The following is a 23,235-nucleotide window of genomic DNA, read 5'->3' on the forward strand; positions in this document are numbered from 1 at the left end:
GTATTCCGACAAAGCCACGCCCTCCGCACCAGGATTGGCTAGTTTACTGATTACTTCATGAATAGTTTTCTAAGGACTAAAAAAAAAATAATTTAATAAAAACTAATAATTTAATACAATATAATATTTATAATAATGTTTATATGAATAAATAATCACTACATTGAAAAATAATAAACGATTTGGTATATATTAGAAAAAGATATATATATATACATATATATCATATATATATATGTTGTTTTTGCTACAGTGCATAATCATACAATTTTCCTTTTTTTTGTAAGTTTAATTGAGCCAGAAGATGGTATAAATATTTCCTGTGTAACAATGCAATTCAGACAAATAATAATAGTTGAAGAGATTAAAATCTACCCTAGACTATTGCAATTTATATGCATTTTTTTATTTATATGTATGTCAATTTGCTTAAACGCATGTGAAATATGAATTACACTGCCTGGCAAAAAAAAAAAAGTTGCCACCAAAAGAAAAAAAGGTCACACACTCTAATATTGTGTTGGATCATTTTTAGATTTGATTGCGGCACACATTCACTGTGGCATTGTTTCAATAACCTTCTTTAATGTCACAAGATTTTTTTCAATCCAGTGTTGCATTAATTTTTCACCAAGATTTGCATTGATGATGGTAGAGTCTGACCGCTGTGCAAACCCTTCTTCAGCACATCCATACGATTCTCAATGGGGTTAAGTTCTGGACTCCATGGCCAATCCATGTGTAAAAAATAATGATGATCTTATGCTCCCTGATCCACTCTTTCACAATTCCAGCCAGATGAATCCTGGCATTATCATCTTGGAATATGCCCATATTATCAGGGAAAAAAAAAATCCATTGGATGGAATAACCTGGTCTATATTCAGTATATTCAGGTGGTCGGCTGACCTCATTCTTTGAGCACATACTGTTGCTGAACCTAGACCTGACCTGTGGAATAGTGTTCTCTGGAACATGTATTTGGGGAATTGAGGCATCATTCCTAGTAGATTCTTCTGTAGGAACCTGTAACTGAAGTTTACATCTGCATAAAAATAATCATTTACTCCCTTAAGACATTTTTTCACTTTTCTGATTGATATTACTCACCTGTATCTTGAGGATTTGTATCAAAACATTACTTAAGGTTTCATGTTTAATAAGACATGTTACTGAAAATCATAACTGTAATTGTAATAAATATAAAAATTTAAAGAAAATATGCAACTGTCAAAATATAATGCATAAAAAGCATAAAATGTCACTGTCCTGAACTTTTCATGAACATTTTGAAATTGACATTTTCCTGAATAAAAGTCAAACATTTTGTGTCCTACAAACCTTTAGTTTTGTCATGGATGTCTAGTTTTTATGTCTATTGTCAAATATGCAGCATTTAGGGTTGATTCCTCTTAATGATCTAACATTATTAAGTGGAGTAGAGAGTGAACAAACATGTTCTCTAAGTGTCCCGTAGGAGAGTCTCCAAAGCCCTCAATGTTTTCAGAATGTAAATAAATTAGTTTATTTTACTTGTAGCCTGTATACGGGCCGAGGCCTGTTAAGGGGTTAAAAGTATAATAACTGTAATACACTTGTTGGATAAGCAGGCGTGTACACATACGCGGATATTTAGGGGAGCTGGCCAATCCTAGTGCAGGGGGCGGGGCTTGTCTAAAACCAGGTGGGAAAAAATCATACCCCGCGGGAAGGAAAGCAACTTTTGACAAGATGTCAACCGCTGATGAAAGCAACACTGTGAACACAGTGGATTCCGAGCTTTCCACAGAGAACTCCAGCAATGATTCGGATATGAATAAAGACGAACCTGAAGTGATGGAAATGGGTAAGTTACAGGGGCATGGATTTCATTATTAAGGGAAATTCTGCTGAACGGTTTTGGTCACAGGCTGCTGCCGGGTAGACTGTAATAAGAGGTTGAGCTGTTTAAACATCAGGGTCAATGACAAAATTTTCTTCCATTCTGGAGTCCAGTACTAGCTAAACTTATGCTGACAGAGAAAGTGATTATTGTCTTATATATCCTATTAGATATACTCTAAATCATCAGTTTTTAAGTGGTTATTATAAATACAATGAAAAAATACAGGTTATTGGACTTATAAACTCATATAAAAAATAACATTTATATGTGAAATACATTTGAAATACATCTCAAAAGTATATACTTAATTTCAAGTATATATAAATTCAAAATACATTTACATATATTTATTTTTCAAATGGGAAATAGTTCTAGCCTATATTAAATATTTTTTAATCTTGTATATTTTATTGAGAATCAGTCATTGAGTAACATATATGTCAAAACAAAAGCAAATTCCAAAACAAATGTTTTTCATTGTTTGCTTCTTGAAATTGGTTTAGAATGTTAATATATAACATTCATTAAAAAAAACATGTGTTGGAACATACAGGCATAGGCAATTTTTTTTTTAATGAGTAGCTTTTGTGTCACCCTCCAACCAAACACACTCACATTTTATAAATGATTTTGACATATGCACACATTCACACACTATCCTGTAATGTATCCAGGATGTTCAGTATATGTCACTTCAGACTTGGTGAGTTAACAAGGTGAAGGGCAGAGTACTGTAAGGAACATTCTTTTCACACCTATAACTATGTGACATAATATTTGACCATGATCTCTTCTGGTCTAAGTTTTTGATATGCTTCTTAAGAATGTAAATTCAACCTCAGAATTAATTCATGAACATGACGTTAACAAATTTAGCAATTATAAGATCCCAAATATTCAAGCTATTTAGATTACATAGATGTATTTTCTTCCTAGAATGCAAGCCATCGAGAGGAAGAGACAGTATCAAGAGGACCTCAGCAGCATCTGAAGACAATGTTCCCACAGGTAATGTAATTCAACGAAATGGGACTTCACAGATCATTTCACAAATACAGTATTACTAATGTGCACATAGAAAATTTTAGAAAAGGCCTAGTCTGCAGACCTCAGGTAAATCAGGTTTGCTTCTCAGATCAGATTAAATTTGCGTGTCCAGATATCTCAAATTTATATTCATGGGTTGTGGTCGTAGCAAGGTTAGCGTCAGTAACTAACCCTTTTCCTTGCTCTTCTTGGACCCTCCGAACTTCTCTCGCTCTGGATTTAATGAGGTTGTTGTTTGTTGCACTGTAACTGATGCTAAAGACATACTGAAATCCAATTTGAGCACTCTAGCATCCAGACAATCTGACTGTAATCACATTTCAAACCACCTCTAATTTCTGGCTGTCCAGACTATCATCATATCCATTCAGTAAAAAAGGCCTCAGTACTGTAGTCACAAAGAATGTCTCCATGATTTGTTGACACCAAAAACAAACTCATGATGTGGGCTGATGACTCCTATACTAAAATAGCACATGGCAGTGTTTTAAAAGAAAAAAAAGTCTACATTGAACGCTACTTTGAACTTTACACTACCCATCAGCTGTCATTTATTAACTCCTTCCGTCACAGTACTACAACATCACATGATTAGAGTGATGTCTTGTCCCCAATCGGTAATGAATTAAGAGTTTATGTGGCCAAAATGAGTTAGCTCATTCTAAACACAATCCTTGTACTTTAACACTAATGTTGATGTATATACACAGGATACAGACACAGGTGAAGTTGTAAGCTTTATACTGTAAACTGAATTAGTTCTCTGGTAGCAAATCTCCTGTTCAAACAGTACAATCTGGACTGACTTGTTTTCCACATGACAACAGTTTTTTTGCGGCTGAGCGGAGGGACAGAGAGCATGAAGCGTTAACTTTCAGGCGTTTCCTGTTGCAGTGTTGGCTCTCCAGCTGGCTGTGGCAGAAGGACCGGACCGACTTCCTGCTGACAAGAACACACAGGAAGTCCTCTGCGGGAAGCTACGCATGCTGGAGGCTGACCTCACCAAAATCACAACCCTGATTGATGTAAGCTTTACAGTATTGAGTACATAAATTAAAGGTACTTGGATTAATAGTTCAGAATAAATGTTGAGATGGACCTGATGAGATGAAAAACAATTTATTGGCAATCAAATTATTTTACTTGTCACAACAGTGGAACACTTTGGGGCTCCAAAAAATAGTTTGGACATGTGTGAATATAGTAATCACACTTAGACATGAACAAAAACAACCGAAAACAACTTCTACAGCAGTTAAACCTGCTATATTGCACAGATAATTATAACAGCAACGAACAAGTGCAATCTTTTGACATCGCTTCTTGTTAAACTGCAATAAATACACACTAGTTCACGGCCTTCTTCCTGTATTTACATTTTTGCTCCTGTCCCAAACATCTCAACTTTAATAAGCAGAGAGAACATTCTCATATAGCTTGTTGTGACATTTGAGCTTTGATTTTTCACTGTGTGAAAACAAACCAAAACAAAAATAAACTGTACAAACTAGTTACCTAAATTAGACCAGAGCAAATTAACTATAAGTGTGAAAACACCCAAAAACCCAGAGTAAACCTGTTAGAGTAAACCTTGGCTCAGCTCATGTTCACACATTAGTTGTGTTGGTTCACATCCGAATGCATACACACCTGCCCAAACAAACAGCGACAAGGGTAAAAATTTGTCTGATTTAACTGGACTAAAAAATGCATATTGTCACTGTCCAATAAAAAACGAGTATCTCCATTTTAATAGATTTCATTCAAAAACACAAACTATGCCTTACATTCTGTTAAACTTGATGAGTGGACTAACAAATTATCCCAAATTACCTGAAATAAACTCTTCTTACATTCACTTGCATTTGAAGTTAAGGTTTTAGCTCTCTTTTGTAAAGTTGCTGTTTGGTAGATACATTTTTCATTGAATGATGTGTGAAAAAAATCTAAAAAAAAAAACAAACATACATTCCCTCCACAAGACCTCTAAAAATGTCCTGCGATATCTGAGTCCACAATGTTAGCAGCAGAAACTTTTAAATTTCTTGTAATTGCAAGTAAAATCTGCCATGAATTGGATTTTAATCTACACGGGTCCCATCTAAGCACATCAATGTGCAGTGTAAACAGGGATAAAGCCCATGTTTAAACTAGCCTGGTCACATCACTGACCCGAAAAGACATCCATATGTGGGGCTAACATGGAACGTGGGATGGGCTATTCATACAGGCCCCACACAGCTTTGTTATCAGGGAGCATACCACATGGAGAATGATGTGGAGAACCCATAAAGTTGTTTCTACTAACAGGCTCTGATGATTGGCCATATTGATTTGTTGTTTGTCAAAGTTGCTTAAGCCTTTAAATATACCCAGATATTTTTCACACACCCAGTACAACTACAAGAACCAAGTGTTCAGCTACCACATAACCCAGGCCAAGACATCTGCTGTTGTTTCACTGAGAGAAAATTGTTTTTTGCTTTGCCTATAAGTAGTCATAATATATTGGCTAATCAGTGTATAATCATTGTCTTTACTAAAAAGCAATTTTTAGGCTTGCAGTTATTTTACGGTAGTTTGAATGTTTGGGGGCACTAGACCCTTCCATTTTCTATTCTTTATCTGAAGAATAGCTCTTGGTTTGTACTGTTGTCAATGTAAAGACTAAAAAAATAAGCCTTGGACTGTAATACACTTGGGACTGTGGGGTTAATGAATATGAAGAAAGCTGAAAAATGATTCCCTGTAAAACCAAAACCTGCTGCAACATACTGCTTCCAGAAGATTTACAGCCTCCTTCCTGTGTTTAAGGAATTTTCAGCTCATTTGGTGTCTGTCAACAGCGAGGAAAGGACTATATATATCACTTTTAAAACATTTGAGGAAATATGGAAGTTCACCTCCTACCACAAGATGGGTTTGTACTTTCTCCTTCTGCCAATAAACACAATGCTACAGCTTCACAGCACGCCCAATATAATTTTTTTGCATTTTAACCAAAACATTCAGCTGACAGAATGAAACTACTGCATATTTTCATTCCTGAATATCCTTGTCCGTTTCATGGAATGCCCTCCAGGTTTTGTGGGTCAGTCTTTGGAGAATCTTCTTTTGGAACAGGAGTTCTGGTTGACCACTTTAGACCAAGAGCATTCAGGAATTGAGGTGTCGTTTAAAGAGGAGACACTAAATCTAATGTACAAAGGCTTTTTAATGCAAGAAGGTAAGATACTATATGCTTGACTGCATTGTGTCACATTGTATCATAAATTATGGTAATGTTTCTCATTTTTTTAAATAAAAAAAATCGTATCCATATCATGATGATGCTATTTTCTGTCAGTCAATTTTGTGTTTGTTTTGCTATTTACAGTGAAGTTTTAAGGTTAACTTTTGCATAACTGTTTATGTTTGCAGTTTATATGTATTTACTGAATATTCAACACTTAACTATTTTTTGTTAAATTAATTTATTTTAATTGTATAAGTAGGACTGTTGATTGATTAAAAGAAAAAAAATATTTATTTTATTTATACTCAGATATGTTTCAGGTATGATTAATCATTACAAATGTTTGCTTCAGGGAAAGAACAAGAGTGTCCTTGTGGGAAAGAGAGAGGGCAATGCGAGAGGAGAGAGAGGCAGTGAGAGTTAATTATGAGATTTAATCTACCATCAACAATAACAATGCTGTGTTTACACCTCTAAATAAAACTGCCAATACATCACTAGGATTTGTAAAAAAGAGGGAGGTACCACAGGAATTTGTTAAATTAGTAATTTGTTTAAAAAAACTCATTAAAGTTTCCAGATTAGTCACGTGCATTAATATTGACTGATCTTGTTACATTATTATTTTATACAAAATCAGAGTCTTGGTATTTTTTTTTTTATAAAATGGTCAAAGGTTTAACGATTTTTTTGTCTTTACTGAATGTTTGTAATGATTATACTATATAGAATATCATAAAAATACCCTAAAATATCATGATCACCCACTTCTATACTTGACACACCTATACTATGTAAAGCCTACATGGACATAAGATTTCACTGCAGAAGATGTGTCTTTCTACTGACAGTTGAATAAAGCACTGTGGACTCTTTTTTTTTTTAGGCTCTTTTTTTGGGAGCTGTACGGTTAATCAGATGTTCGACAGCTCCACATCAGGCAGTGACCTTTACCTGGAGAAGGGGGACATCGCTCTGTTTGAGCCTCCTTTCCTAGGCTCAGGATGGACTGTGCTGTCCTTGGCAGATGGATCAAGAGGAACTAAACCGAGGCCAGCCCTGGAACCAGTCATTCCTTTTCATGAGTGAGTGGGATAAAGATGTTGCTCTGTAAATATTGACACATTGCACACTGATTTATGTCTATCTTGAATTTCCTTTTCTATTTAGGTGGTTTCTGAAGTCCTGTCCTGAGAGTGTTTTGGTTGGCAGTGGAAAGGCAGGCTGCAATCTCCCATTCCAAATGGGTAAGGAGAGATTTTATGCTTACTATGCTTCTATACCTACTTAATGGTTGGCTGTGTATTGTCAAGAACTTAGCGATACAAGATGTCATGATACAGGAATTATGTATGATTCAGTATATCATAAAAAATTTAAATTGTTCTTATCCAATCTTAGTAAAACTGTCATAGTATTAAACACTTTGTTTTTGAGAATTGATAAAGTACTACAAAACAAAATTTCACATTACTTTGAAATTTACACCCCTACTTTACACTGGGAAATCATGTGAAAAAGAACTGCATGTATTGTATCAGCTGTAGGGATCTGCGAGGCAACAGAACTGTATGATGGTAACGGACCAGACGAGCTGAGTTTTGAGGCTGGTGATCGCATCATCATCCTAGGCCTACTAGTGACCTGCTTTGAGTGGTTTATGGGCAAGCTGGAGCGGACTGGTGATACAGGACTTGTCAGGACGACCCTGGTGAAAGCAACAGATTCTCTTTGTGAGTAAGTGCCTGCATATTGAAGGAAACTATTTTTTCTGTTTAAGCACTGTGATAAAGCCTCACTGACAGTAGTTTGTTTCAGCAAACAGCCTGTAACATTCAGTGACTTCAGTTACCGGCCAAAACAAAGATGTAACTGTACATTAACTTGCAATGAGCACTGAAAAACTACAGAAAACTAGTAGCAACAATGGAATGTTGTTAGTGTGCATGGCAAACATAAATATAACATAAATGGAAACATAACAAATGAACAAACCAACTCTGCAGGTGTTTCTTAATTTGATACAAGCGTATTGATATTGATAATCTTTTATTTTTTATGATGGACTATGTTTATGTGCACTAAATAAGCCAACCATTTGTGCAGTTATCCAATTATTCATATGGTCATGTCAACATGTAAAATACTCTGATCAGATAATGGCAGGGTTCTTCAATCCTAGTGCTGGCAAACACCTGATTCAACCGATTAGCTACTTAACAAGCCCTAACAGAATTGCCCATTAACTGCAGGCCTTGCAGTTAAGTGTGTAAAAGCAGGCAATCCTCTAAAATTTGCTAAGCAGAAGGCGCCAGGACCAGGATTGAAGAACAATGAATTAAAGCCAACAAATCAAATTTAGAAATGAGATACAAGAGCTGGGATTAGACTTGTTAGCTCATGTATACTTACTCTGGTCACTTTTTGTTTTAAGGTAAATGAGATAGGATATCCACTCAAAAATGCTAGACGCTTTCTTTGCAGCTATATAAAGAAACAAAAAGCTGTGGCAGGACGTTTGAAGTTTGTTACATGCTTTTGTGAGATTACAGGCTGGTGGCAAAGTAGACATCCAAATCTTGCCTGCCTCATTTAAACAATTTCCTATGATCTGATTACCCAAGTACATGTAAATGTGTGGATCAGATTACTGACATGATTTTTCTGCAGTCATTGGCATATTAAGTGTCATGTCTTAAGCTTTCAAAAGAGCACTATTTAACATAAGTGAGCCATAGAATTAAAACTACTGGTGTGAAGTGAATAACACTGAACACAGTCTTGTTATAATGAACTACAAAGGAGTGGGACATGATTATCAGCAACTGAACAATCATCTCTGAAATTTAATGTGTTGGAAACAGGAAAAATTGCCAAGGGAAATAACTAGAGCAAATTTCCATTTTATTTCCATCACCAAAAACAGGTATTTAGTGTCACATGGATCTACAAGCTAATTGGCTCTGCTCCTGTCACAAGCATCATTAGTAAATTCAAATTTGTTTGCCTTTGTTGTGAAGAAAATATTAAATGTACTTATTAAAAAGAGAAACAACAGGAATCACAAAGGCAATCTGTTGCCCCCATATTGCTGCATGACATGCATGCATGCAAAAGGAAGTCAGATTCAGGTAATGAGTCAGAATTTGGCACAACACACAGTGGCTGTAAGCAGGCAACAAGACATGAAACCTGATCTGACTGTTCACATTTATGTCGCATGACACATCTAAAAGTGACTCAAGTTACATCTGTCACATAAAGGAAAGAAAATCTATTCAGCCTGGTAATAAGAATGTGCTGTATGATGCTAATAGAAAGTCCTTGGGTTCCCATTCTTAAGAATAAAATTTTCCATGACTTCCATATATAACATGCATACCCAATGAGCATAATAAGGCTTTTCAGTTTAAACTGTTTAAACACATGGTTATCACCTAATATTGTAGTGGCTTAAGAGCTCATATCCTTTTTGTCTTTTAGTGTTTTATAGTTCTAAATGTTCAGATGCATATGATCCCTGAGCTCATCTGTTCTGAAATGCCACTGTAGCACAGATTTTAAAAAATGATTAAAACTTGCCTTGTCTGTGCCTAAGCATATGCCTTAATGGTTCAAAGCTATTGTCTGCTGCATGAAGGAAGCATACGCAAATGTATAGGTTACTATGGCTGATTGGTGTACATCAATTTAACATTTATCTTTATGTTCTATGTAGATGTAAAAGGTTAGGATTATAGTCTAGCATACACAAAAACATACATTCCACAGCTGGGTTTATTAAAATACTAAACAAACTTAATTGCTGACACATGAAGAGGGACACATACTCTTTTTTTTGTAAAGAAATGTATTTCTTTATGGGCAGTATGTTTGGTTAAACCAAAAGCAACATAAATGCTACACAACACTTGGCACTTTAACACAAGAACAGGGGCCTCAGTGTGCTCTGTTTTTTTTTTTTATAACAGATCAGAGGAAATTTTTTTGAAAGACGAGGATAGAACAATCTTTAACCTGAACCAAGAAAAGATCAAGGAGGAAACAATTGCTTTTCTGAAGAAGACATGCCAAAGTGATGCTGCTACTGTCTACAAACTTGGTAAGTTGTCACAATTTTTATGCAGCCTAAATATGTTCTTAATTTAAGTTAAACTAACGGTACATAGAAGTCCAGGCCACAAAACATTAACCAAAGGCTAGCATCAGTAAGTGCACGTAAAATGTCAGTAAGGCTTCAGAATCATACAGTTTTTTTTGTAAACGTCATCAATTGAAAACTGAGAAGTATGAAAACATCCTGGCACTTGAAACACAAAAGCAACCCATGACAATGTACTAGAGGTCACAGTTAACTGCTCTTAGATCCTGCTTGCATCCTTCTCTTTTGTTTGACACAATCTCACATGCCAAACCAAAAACTAACTTAACTGACACACCTTTAAACATTCTGAAACCCAGTCTGAAAGCTATTCTGAGTCATTCTGAGTGATTCTCTTGGACTTGGGTCGTCAATAAAAGATTCAGTGTGTTGTAAATTAAACTCAAAATAAGATGAACATGTTCACCAACAGTGCTTTAGAGGAAATAACATTCTTCACTTGTCCAGTTTCCAAGGAAAAACTCTTGGTGCTCTGAGACTGGAGGACAAACTGTTGGTCACAGTTGGTTCAGACCTGATCAACAACAATACCAAAAATGTGTTATTAGTACTTCAAAAATGTTCAGTGGGAAGTAAGCACTGATAATGATCACAAAGATGAGCACACCGCTTAACATCTCTAGATGTACACAATTAAACAGCCTGTTTTCATAATCCTATCAAACCAATATCAGTAATGTAAAATGACTGACCTTTCTTGTCCAAGTTGCGAGGTTGACAATCCCCAGACAAATGGTGTTGCCGGGACTACTGTCTCCTCTTCCTCTGTGGTAAACAGAAGTGTTCATTAATACTCATGGATAACCTTGTCTAGTTGAGAGCACACCAGATTCCTAATGTTTTAATTGCATGCAACAGCAGCTAATGCCTAATTTATATAAAGTATATGCATGTCTTTGAGTAAAATTATATTCATTTTGAAAATACAAAGAGTCTGACCTTGGTCCCAATCTTCATCACACTCCGGGGTTGTCCAGTTATTGACAGGTACCTGAAATTTGCGCTGTGTCTCAGCACTTTCCACTAAAACACAGAAATGCTGCTTTAACAAGACACTGTTGCATTAATAGAGCAAAATCAAATGTAAAGGCTTTAAATACATGGAAAATACACTGACATGCAGTATATAAACTGATCATAAAAGTAATACCTTGGACATACTATAAAGTCAAAGTAGATTATAAACAGACTGGACATATTACACTACACAACTGCTTTGACAATTTTTATAGCATCTGAACCAATACAGAGCACACACTACATGACTGGACATGATACACCACACGACCTATATTCCGATATTCCATCGTGGGGTTGCATGAGCTTGCTGGGTTGGGTCATGGAAAGAGAGACATGATCAGCATAGTCTCTACACACTGTCAGCTCTGCAGATTAGTACAGACTTAGAACACTGAGTGCGGCTGAACACTATGCAGCATGCTCATGGCAAAGCCACATGAATTACCATGACATGAGTTTGAGCGATAAATGATTGCGGGTGTCACTATGGAACATTGCGTTTCGGAAATTGTGCAGGCATTTAACATTCCTCAATTCACGGGGTCAGGGTCCACCCATACTGGGTTATAATAATTGTGACCGGTGGTCTCTGACAAGCAACTCTGGCAGAAAAAAAAATTCCATTCACAAGCATGATATTTGATATGTCACAGTATACATAATTTGTCAATTTGTCAGTCCTGACATTCACTCCACAAAATCGGTTCTTACCATAGTCAGCACTCACAGAGCACCTGTCCACACAGTTCGACATGTGATGGGATAACTCATGCTTGGGCATGAGGTGACGGGCATTGAATGGGCACGTCCACAGTTGATTGGCCAATTCAGGATGGTTCTGGTAAAATGAAATGCATAAATCACATCATTCATGCTTTGCATTATTAACGTTACACAAAACATGTCAAGAAGGACAAGTTTATATAATCTAGCTGAGTTTTCAGTAGTTTTTTCTTGCTGAAGGAGACAGGCCTTAGGAGTATATCACCACCACCAGCATCACCAAACTTGGCCAAAATCAAATCCAACATACACTGTATGCTGGTCAAGAGCTAGTTAATCAGCTTGCTTACCAGCAAAGGGTATGTTTTTAGCTGAAATTACAAACTTTACAATCGAAGAACAGCTGTAACCATCTGAAACCAGCTAAATCTGGGCTATTACTCTTTTTTTTTGTTTGATTGTCTACTATTAAGCATTTTCCCAACAGAAAGTATGCTCTCATACAGTTCAGAGTTTCTTTTTTTTCTGAATGACCAATCATTTTAACAATTTGAATCCAGCTAAATCTGGAATATTACTCTTTTATTCTATTTGATTGTAAAATATTATTTTTCCATCAGAAAATATGCTGTCATACAGTTTAGAGTGTTTTTTCCGAATGACCAACCATTTTAATCGCACGAATGCAGCTAAATCTGGAATATGAATCTTTTATTCTGTTTGACTGTATAATATTCATTTTCTTCCCAACATAAAAGATGCACTCATACAGTGTTGGCTGGCTAGTCAGGGGATGAATCACTTTAATAAAAGTAAAATAGATTTCTAATCAGTACTGACCTTCTTGCACTTGAGGAGATGGTAAGGGAAGCGACAGGCGCGGATCTGGTGGTTTGGGTCGTAGGGACACACAAGCAGTTTGTCGGGGTTACAGAAATCCTCGTCTATCGCCAGAAAACATACAAATCAGTACAATGAGGTGATGGTGTTAAAGGTAGCTAGCTGTCTTGTTACTGTCTTGTTTTTGTTAGGAGCTTTAATAAGTAAACTATAATTAACTTTAGCTTTACCTTCCGCTTCTTCCCATCGACGAAGAGGGGCTTTCACCTCAGATTTTGGTGCCTTGGGCTGCTTTAATTTCTTGGACTCCATTTTTTGCTGTCTCTTCGGGTTTGTGGAGGTAGAACGGTGGTTTACTAAGCTACAACTCCGACAAACAACGTTCAGGTAAAACCAAACAGCTAACAAAGACCTAGTTAACTTCGTTAAGCCCGCTAACCTAACTAACAAACTAGAGGCTGAGGCCGTGTCCGAATTGTACACCATGCTGCCTACTTAGGCAGGATTCTGAGACAGGAAGACGCCCAGTCACCTCAGAATTAAAGTCTAGTAATCTAGTTAACTAGTGAGCTAGTTATCTGTTTAATGGGAGGAAATGCTCGGTAAAATATAAAGATAACACAGCTGAACACTCATATCTAACAGTAAGCAAGACGTATTGGAAATATTGTGATTTTGAGACAAAGTATATCTAAAATGGCTAGCTAGTTAGCCAGATTAGCGTATTAATAATTATAGTAAGCCAGCTGGTGGTAAGGCTATAGCTAGCTAGCTTATAGTAATATGAATTCAGGATCTTTTTATAGAGTCTACTGTTCAGTTCCGGAGTGGCTTCTCAGAATTTTTGTTGCTTAACATAACATGGAACAGAATACTACAAAAATAAATTATAAAATACAAAAATTCCATCTAAATAAGACCCAAGTGTACAGAGCCCATTGGGTGGCATCATTTAATAAGAAAATGCATGGCCATTATTAAGGCATGGAAATGAGATGCTGAGGCATGGCCACAATATATTAATGAGTGGGAATGAGATAATTAAGGCGTGGCCTCAACTTATTAAGACGTGGGAACGAGATATAGCCATCACTTAAGAATAATAAAGCTTACTTTTTCTGTAAATTAATGCCCACAAAGAGAACTGAATATTGCATCAAAGCTCCAATAGAAGGATAAGATTTTCTAAAAGGTGTGTTAATATGTTTATCTATCTGTGTGTTTGCTCATATGTCTACATTGTTTGTTTATTACAGATTTGGCAAAGCCAGAATCATTTCAAAGTAGGTAACATTTGAATGTTCTATAGTCCTCCTTAAAAAATATAATGATTCTAACATATATAGAATATAATCTATTTGTGTAATCATATTTGTTAATTTTATTGTTAATGTTAAAAATAACACAATTCCATTTTATGTCCTTTAGATAATTCCAATGCAGACATTGTTGATCATGTTGAAATGTACGCAGACCTGAGAAGAAAAATCACCAGCGTTTTGATTGAGACAAAGGAGCCAAATAGAAGTGAGAGCTTGCTGGGCAGTGCTGGTCTCCAGACTGATTCAAAGTCCACCGAGAAAGAGTCATCCCAGGAAATCCCTCATTTCACTGTGTGTTTAGAGCAGGGTGGTTCCAGCCCAGATGGACACCATTCCCTCCTGTCCTTCCTCAGCAGCTGTGACCACCGGCCAGAGTACCAGCTCCTCTACAGTGCCTACCCGGAGTTCCTCCTGCTGCACTTTGAGGGCCATTCTGATGAGGAGGAGCTGGTGGCATACATAAGTGATGCTCGGGAAACAGCAAGAAAAAAACGCATGTCTTGGGCACAAAGTAGACTCTGCTTTCTTCTGGGACAGCTCTGTGCGGGCAGGTCCAAATTCTCCCAAGCTCGGGTCTATTATGAAGAAGCCTTGAGTGTACCCAGAGACTATTTCACAGACATGCACCTTCTCTCTGCTCTCTATTCCAACCTGGCCCTCATCTATCTCACTCAGAAAAACACAGATAAGTATTTTGCCCTGTCTGAACGCTACACTGCTTTATTGATGGCAGTCTGTGACTGTTTATCTGGCTCAGAAGACCCTGATGTTTTAAAGTTTGCATTAAAAAAGGCGATTCTGTCTGGGAACAAGCCAGCAGAAGCCCGGCTCTGCCTCCTGTTAGCCAAGCTCCATTTGAAGCTTGGAGAGGGCATGAACGCCTTGCCTTTCCTTGAACGGCTGCAGATTTTAGCTGATGAGATACCAGGAGCCTGTGAGAAGATAAGGAGCCATGGTTTCTTACTCTTAGCGAGGCTTTTTAGTGACCATCATCTTACTCACCTGGCTGAGAGCTCAGCAAGACAAGCATGTATACAGGTATGTTCTACACAATGTGTGAATTATGCTGCTTTAAAACCTTTGGGTACACCTAGCTAATAAGATTATGCATTATCATATATTAACACAGACTGACATACACTGCCAAAAATCCTAGGATAGCAGTATGTAAACATTCCCATGAGTCACATGTGTACTGGAAATACACCATAGAAGCCATTACCATTCACAGTGGACAGTGCAGTGGATGGTAATGACTGTGACCGGCGATGTCTGGCTAGAAATAACTGTGTGAACAGACAAGTGACTACACATTCACATTCAAAGCATTCAAAAGGAGACCTTATATGAATATCAGTATATCAGTGAAGCCTTTTTTTTAGCTTCCAAAAGACATGGAAAAAGTCATGGAACATTATGCTAATTCCTGTACCATGACATTTGGCATGTCGATGTACAGTTTATGATAGTGCTATCTTGTTAATAATGCCACTGCACGTATTTCCATGTGATGCAAAAAATTATCTAAATCTTATTGGGAGATATATGTGTTTGAAAATGTAATGCCATTGGGTAAGTATTTAGACTTGACCAAAACCAAATTAGACAATTTAAGAAATGCTGGGTGAATGTGTTATTTAATTAAGTGCATTTTTTACCTACAAATAATTTGCTCCATTTATCTGTAATGCTAATTCAGTAAGATATAGTCTTCTTAACGTGTCAATTAAAGAATATATATCATAAATTGGGTAATTGTAGTTTTCACTTTTGACATTATTTTAAACTATCTAGCCTTTTAAAGCCATGTAAACTCTGAAGTTAAGAAGGCTAGGGGTCCCCATATGTATTTCAAACAGTTTACTATTACAGTTATTATTTAAAACATTGTAATGGTACACTGACTGTGATAGGGGGAATAGATTTTCTTATCATTCCTACTCCAGGCCAAGCATCATGGTTTCTACACTATGTTGCACTTTAAAGAGGAAAAGTAAATGTTCTTGAACACCGTTTAACCCAAAACAAATGTATGTAGCATTCTGAAATAGTACTCCACTGCCTTAGTTCTTTTTTCATTGATGGTTCTGTGTCTCTCTCTGCTTGTCCAGAAGTGCATGTCCTTTAAGGGTATTTACATTTAGATCTTATAACTGTAGGAGGAGCCCAGGAGCAATAAACACCAGTACCTTTAAAATGCTGCTTTAAACCAAAATAGTAAATCACAATTCATTCATTGACTTCATTCATTACTGTTTTCTACACAGGTGTCATCCTCTGTCACTGACTGTTTCTGTAGCATCTCTCTGCTGTTGGAGAACGCTCAGGAGTTGTATGGAGTTGACATCCCGACACAAGTGGCCCCGTGTTTGATGCGAGCTGCTGCTATAATGTCTGATAGTTTGGAAACCATTATGGAAGCCAGCCTGGCTCATGCTCATGCGCTGTGCCTGTCATGGCTTTTTCAGGAGCATGGCATGCCTGACAGAGCTATTCACTACATGTGCAGCCTCTTCATCCACGCATCTGCTTCCAGCCTCAGCCAGCATGACACCAGCAGTTCTCTCATATGGCTGGCCTGGCTGCATATCTGTGGCCTGCAGCACCGTGCTGCACTGGAAATACTGGATGCAGTGCTGTCCACTCTCCCTGAGCACTGCACCACCCAGCTGGAAGGGGTGGTCTACAACATGCGGGCCATCGCCCTGAGGCATTCCGGCAATGTGAAAGAGGCTGCTGAGGGTTTCCAGGCTGCGGCTGAAGTCTCCGAGGAGTTTGAAGACAGGAGCAACTGGGCCATAGCCCTGGCCAACTTTGGCTTCTTGTGTCTACAAGTGAACGCCAAGAGGCTGGCTGAAGAGCACCTCACACAGGCAGTGGAGCTGTTCTCTGAGTTAGAGGATGATGAAGGCCATGCACTGAGCTTTGGTGCTGTGCTTCTGGAGCTGGGAAAGTTCTACGTGTCACAGGGTTTCTGTGAGAAAGGGAAAATCTGCTATGAGTGGGCCTTGCTGATTGCCATCCTCAATGATAGCTCAGAGAGTAAGTAGCAGTTCTTGTTCATTTTAGTAGTAGTTCTACATAATTATTACACTATTTTAAGTCCAATATTTAGACAAATTAAAGCAATACTAAACTGCTTTAGAACCAATTGGAATACAAATCAAACACCCAAGGTCAAACCAAAAGTGAAGGTGAAAAGTGAAACTGCTGCTGATCGCAGAACATTTCTGAACAGGCATCTGAACTCAAGCCTAAACAAAGTGAGAGACCACAAAACAACCAAAGCTAACCAGTTGCTAACAACAAACACAGCATGCAAAACTTTTTTTAAAACAATTGCAGCTTTTTCTGCGGTATCAGTTTTGGAGGGGACCAATCCACCTATTCTGATTCTCACTTTCATATGTGGTCCTAGATTTGTGTCAGTTAGTTATTTTGTTTATGCACTTTTTGCCTGTATTCATGCCCTTAGTTCTGCCATCATCAGCCAGCACCAGTTGGTAACTGAGGCGACCTGCAGAACTGTGTAATCTGATCTGAGAGAAAAAGTCTGATTTAATTATTGAATTATTAAAAACCATGAAAAAAGTGCATTGTATTCTTGTAGATCATATATATTTTTATTAATCAACCATTTCCATCTAAGAATGTCCTTAATGGTTGTTTCAAAATCATTTAAAATTGTTTTAATGTGTCACCAATGCATTGACCTGAAGGTACTGATTCAACTGCATTAATGTTAAACAGTTAGAAAAGTTCCTAGACTTTAAATTTACATATTATTTTATGTGCACAAATAAGTTTGAATCACTAAAAATAATTGAGCTGAATTTCATTGACATTTCAGATTTCATGATTTCATCTCCACCACTATTTATGTGCGTGTTCACTGTAGTTAGTGTGCAGATATGATTTAATTGGATGTTCTCTGTTAAGGTCAGCTGCAAGCCACCCGTCAACTGTGTCACCTGTATGGAGAAGTTTGCCCAGATGAAGCACAATGCATCATATATAATGAGCACCAGCTGAACCTGCTGCACCAGAGAGGAGACAGAACCCTGGAGGGGGAGATACTGGAGAAGATCAGTCAGCTGTATCTGAGCCTGGGCACAGAGAGGTGAGTCTGTATTATAAATGATCCCTCTGAACTGAATTAGAGCATTGAGAATATTAGAGTCCATGCTCTTGTTATGTCTCAGGGCAAACAGAACTGCACTGGACTACACCAAGAGAAGTCTGGGGATCTTCATTGACCTGGGGAAGAAGAGGAAGGAGGCTCATGGTTGGCTACAGGCAGGAAAAATCTACCATATCCTCCAGCAGAGTGAGCTGGTGGACCTTTATGTACAGGTAACACTGAACTTCAAAATATATATACACAGCTCTGGAAAAAATAAGAGACCACGTAAAAATGGCGAGTTTCTTAGATTTGACCAAATTGAAAACCTCTGAAATATAATCAGGAGGAAGATGGATGATCACAAGCCATCAAACCAAACTGAGCTGCTTGAAGTTTTGCACCAGGAGTGGCATAAATTTATCCAAAAGCAGTGTGTAAGACTGGTGGGGGAGAACATGCCAAGATGCATGAAAGCTGTGATTACAAACCAGGGTTATTCCACCAAATATTGATTTCTGAACTTTTAAAACGCATTATTTGAGGTTTGTAAGCTCTGCATCTTTTTTGTTATTTTAGCCATTAGCCATTCTCATTTTCTGCAAATAAATACTCCAAATGACAATATTTTTATTTGGAATTTTGGAGAAATATTGTACGTAGTTTATAGAATAAAATAATGTTCATTTTACTCATTTTAGTTTTCTTTTTTCTTTTTTGGTGGGAGGGGTGTGGTTGGTCCAAGTCCAGGTCCGGGGGTACCTCCCTGAAATTAATTTTTAGGTCATGATAGTTATGAATATCCATATAATATATATTGCTGTTGAGCTACATTAGATTAGTTTATTTGTGATTCGTGTCGGTTTCCTCTATCTTTGGTGGCAGGTTGCACAGGACATTGCTCTGAGCACAGGAGATACACTCTTCATCCTGGAGCTGCTAGAAGCAGCAGGTGATGTGTTCTTCAACAGTACACAGGAAAGAGAGAAAGCCATCTGCTTTTACAGGGTAGGTCTTACACAGTTTTGACAGAAAATGTGTTTTTAGTTTAGGGACATGACCGTCCCCACAGCATTGCATTTTAGAATTTCTCTAAAGACAATGCCAAGAAAAAAATCTAGTGTAATAATGATTTCATGATTGTTTTGTTAAGTGTTGTTTGATTCTGTGTGTGTTTGTGTGACAGGATCGTGCTCTCCCCATCGCGGTAAAGTCGAGCAGTGTGCGTTCTCAGCTCAGGCTGTGTAATAAGCTAGCCGAGTTGCTGCTACAGTTGGGACAGTATGTGGAGGCTGTGGAATATGCACAGACCGCACTGGACATGAGCATAAATCTTGGTGCGGGTTACACAGTTAAACACATTCTTACACACAAGCTCACATTATCATCCCTTTTTCGTCCACCAGGGGTCACTAGATAAGTTTAAGTTTTTAAGTCTTAAGTTATACCTTAGAGGGAGTTCCAATTATCTGACACCAAAATTGAAAACCTGAGGTTTTTCATTTCAACTTATATATATATATATATATATATATATATATATATATATATATATATATATATATATATATATATATATATATATATATAAAGTTTTAGAATTTGTATAAGTAAAAATATTTTTTCATTCTTTGTTGTGGCTTTGTTTGCAATAGTCTGGAATCCTTTCCAGCTGCATAATTGCCTTGCTTTCAGAGTATAAGCTTAGGCTTGTGACCCACTATAACCCTGATCAGAAAGAAGCAGAAAATTAGATAAATGGATAGAAAATAGCATTTGAACACTGTATAATGACATATTTAAAGGTGTAGCCACTGCTGATACAGGAGTTTAGTCACACTGAGCTACTAAAATCTTCACGTAAAATACTTGCCAATAGAATAAAAATACCTGGAGCAGCTACAAGTGGGCCGAATGTGTTCATGCCCAAGTATTGACTAGAGGGGTGGACAGTGTTGGAGTGAAACTATCTTACCAGAAGATTAAGACCTACTACAGTTAAGATACAAACTCCCTGTTAATACAAATGGCATGCAAAGAAATGTTACATAAGAATGTTGTCTCTTGGACATATAGGGGTAGTTTCTCAGATAGGGATTAAGGTCTTGGACTACAATTCATTTTGAATGGAGATTCCCCATTGAATAGAAAATATAGTTTACAACTAGGCTATTTTCTCTGTCAAAGGCTTTATCTTCTTGGTAGGTTTGTCATAGGTTTCCCTTCTGTGCTTAATCTGTTTTGTTAGGAAGTCAATTTCAATAGATCCATGTTAAGTACTGCGTTTATGATGTATTTACTATTTGGGCCAATTGTGACAGACTGGTATCTCTGGTATGTTTTTCTCATGCCACACCTGTTAAGCATATGTGTAAATCCATCATAGTACTGTAGACTGTATCTAAAGACAGATAATTTACTGCACTGGAAAGTGTGTGTTTTTGTTTAACGGGTGGGTAACATCAAAGAGTTTAAATCTAGAATCTCCTGCCCCTCGTAGTGCAGTTCTAAACCTAGTGTCTAATCTAATGCATCTGACACAGCTAAGCAATGTAAACAACTGTGTGGCCCACATACTGTACTTAAATCTATATGCATACCGTTACCTATAATACCTATATCTAATGAAACTTATGTTTTCATTTCTAGCTGACCGTTTAAATGAGCGAGTGGCGTTTCATCGCCTGGCTACACTGTATCACTGTCTGAGTCGGTTTGAGATGGCAGAGCATCACTTCCTGAAGGCCCTCTCCCTGTGTCCTTCACCCCTGCAGTTTGATGAAGAAGCTCTTTACTACGTCAGGGTGTATCAGACACTAGGGGATATCATCTTCTATGATTTGAAGGTAAGCTAGAAAACCTCTTTTTAGTAAACTATTCTATAAAAAAAGTATAAAAAAAAGTCCAACCAGCAGAGGGCAGCATACACTACTGTTTCAAAATTTTAAATCAGTGTTTTAAAAATATTGTGAAAAATCTACAATATTTTATATAATAATGTATTGGAAGATCTTTTCATACACTTAAATTCTTAGAGACATTACTAGTTTTATAGTTCTAAATATAAAATAAGTGCATATTTGTTCTGTGTTCTACTTCACATGTATTGTATTTTATATTACAAAGTTAAAAAGAAAGTTATTAGAAAAATAAGAATAATAACGTTTAAACAAACATCTGCCAAGAATGTTGAGTTGTAGGAGACTGTAAGATTATTGTGTAATATTATAATGCAATAATATACATGATTAATCATATTTTAAGGCAGATCACCTGAAAAAACATACTCTTAAATAGCTAATTACAGTATAATGTATAAAATATTACATTTGGTTGCCAAAACATACTTTGGTCTTTTAATCTGTATTGTATGAAATATTTTTGTATGTAAAATAAATAAACTTTTGAACAGTAGTGTAAGTGCACAAATAAACTGGTAGCTGGGTTATTAAATGCACCACTTCACATATACCTAGAGAAGTGTTTCTTTAACCTACATATTAGCTTAGTAGACCAGCAGTTAGATGTTCAGTAATATGATGCATTAGAAAAGTGTAATCTGGAACCTCTTATTCACCTTCAAGTTCTAATATCTCTTCTGCTCTTTCTCCTTACCTCAGGATCCATTTGATGCAGCTGGTTACTACCACTTAGCCCTGGCAGCTGCTGTGGACCTGGGCAATAAGAAATCCCAACTGGAGCTCTGCACTCGCCTGGCCACTATTTACCACAACTTCCTGATGGACCGTGATCTGTCCCTTCAGTTTTACCAGCGCGCACGAGCCTTCGCCTCTGACCTCAACATCCGCCGCATCAACCTGGCTCCAGATCAGAGCTTCAGCACTACATCCCAGTACAAAATCCCAGCCTTGCAGGCATCGAAAGAGACCTGAACTGTTCTTCACAGCTTCTTTAAACTGACTTGTATTTGAGAGTCTGTGTTTACTTTCTTCTAGCAAATTTTGCTTACTGCTTGATTTTCTAATGTCTGTGTTTTTGTAATCAACATACCCCAGTAGTGAGAAAATGCTACTGTCATTGCATTGATGAGCATCAAACCTGTGTTTTTTCCCCAGTCAGTTTTAGTTGGAGCGTTATCCAGATGATGAAATGTAAATGTATGGCACAAATCACAGAATGACTTTTTACAAATATATATAAAAAATAATTAATTAAAAATATATGGAATTTTTATTTAAATGCTATTTTCTAGTTCAGAGCCTAATGACATAGTGGTTTTATTTAGAAATAAATTAACATTTTATTTATTTTAAAATGTGAATTCAATGGCACACATACATGCACACACACACAAACAATTGCTTTATTGTGTTTAATGCAACACTCTCCGTAAAACCTTTATTTAGCAAATTAAGAGTTTGTAAAAATCTTATAACCATTGACTAAATTATGATATTGTAATAAAATTTTTGCGAGCCCAGTAGAACACATAAAAATGCATTGGGTCATATGCAATGTGCAAGGTGTTTATTAAATTCCAGTTGATTGCAAAAAAAAGTGAAAGCTATCATAAATAAATAAGTATTTGTAAGTTGCTAAGTAAAACCAACCACTCAAACAAAAGGTCTAGACAGATGGCCGGCACACGTCTAAAATAGCACCAAACCGGAAGTGTTGTGATGTTACCTCCTGCTAATTTGGAGGGAAACCTGTCTTTAAATGTCCCCCCAAACAAGCACACTAGTTTTCCCCTCTCTAAAGAAGACATGGATGATACCCACCAATGCAAACGCCTACAGATAAGTATGTTGTCTTTCATTCTTAGATTAATTAGTTAAAGTTGTTTACATTTGAATAAATGCAACTTTAAACAACTGAAGAATGTTCTGGCCAATAAAATACCAAATATTCAAACAATAA

General features: G+C 37.0%; 2 protein-coding genes across 3 annotated transcripts; one reads left to right on the plus strand and one right to left on the minus strand.

Annotated features, from left to right (window-relative positions):
• Positions 1-1,700: 1,700 nt before the first annotated feature.
• Positions 1,701-22,825, plus strand: LOC103033299 (SH3 domain and tetratricopeptide repeat-containing protein 1). 2 transcript variants are annotated; one of them, XM_007248009.4, is made up of 18 exons: positions 1,701-1,846; positions 2,822-2,893; positions 3,827-3,957; positions 5,747-5,852; positions 6,015-6,158; positions 7,054-7,252; positions 7,338-7,414; positions 7,709-7,904; positions 10,139-10,269; positions 14,169-14,195; positions 14,341-15,272; positions 16,502-17,276; positions 18,174-18,354; positions 18,437-18,587; positions 19,240-19,362; positions 19,541-19,691; positions 21,004-21,200; positions 21,975-22,825. In XM_007248009.4, the coding sequence occupies exons 1-18, from the start codon at positions 1,732-1,734 to the stop codon at positions 22,245-22,247; spliced, it is 3,981 nt and encodes a 1,326-aa protein (XP_007248071.3). In that variant the 5' UTR covers positions 1,701-1,731; the 3' UTR covers positions 22,248-22,825. The 2 variants fall into 2 exon arrangements, with proteins under 2 accessions (XP_007248071.3, XP_015461027.3); XM_015605541.3 differs by lacking the exons at positions 1,701-1,846; positions 2,822-2,893; positions 5,747-5,852; positions 6,015-6,158 and having other exon boundaries at positions 3,874-3,957.
• LOC103032972 (gametocyte-specific factor 1) lies at positions 10,269-13,413 on the minus strand. The gene is made up of 6 exons (XM_007248008.4): positions 13,143-13,413; positions 12,913-13,016; positions 12,061-12,187; positions 11,269-11,352; positions 11,022-11,094; positions 10,269-10,843 (listed from the first exon to the last, which is right to left on the minus strand). The coding sequence occupies exons 1-6, from the start codon at positions 13,396-13,398 to the stop codon at positions 10,765-10,767; spliced, it is 723 nt and encodes a 240-aa protein (XP_007248070.1). The 5' UTR covers positions 13,399-13,413; the 3' UTR covers positions 10,269-10,764.
• Positions 22,826-23,235: the final 410 nt, after the last annotated feature.

The sequence above is a fragment of the Astyanax mexicanus genome, chromosome 8, assembly GCF_023375975.1.
Source record: "Astyanax mexicanus isolate ESR-SI-001 chromosome 8, AstMex3_surface, whole genome shotgun sequence".
Lineage (NCBI taxonomy): Eukaryota > Metazoa > Chordata > Actinopteri > Characiformes > Acestrorhamphidae > Astyanax > Astyanax mexicanus.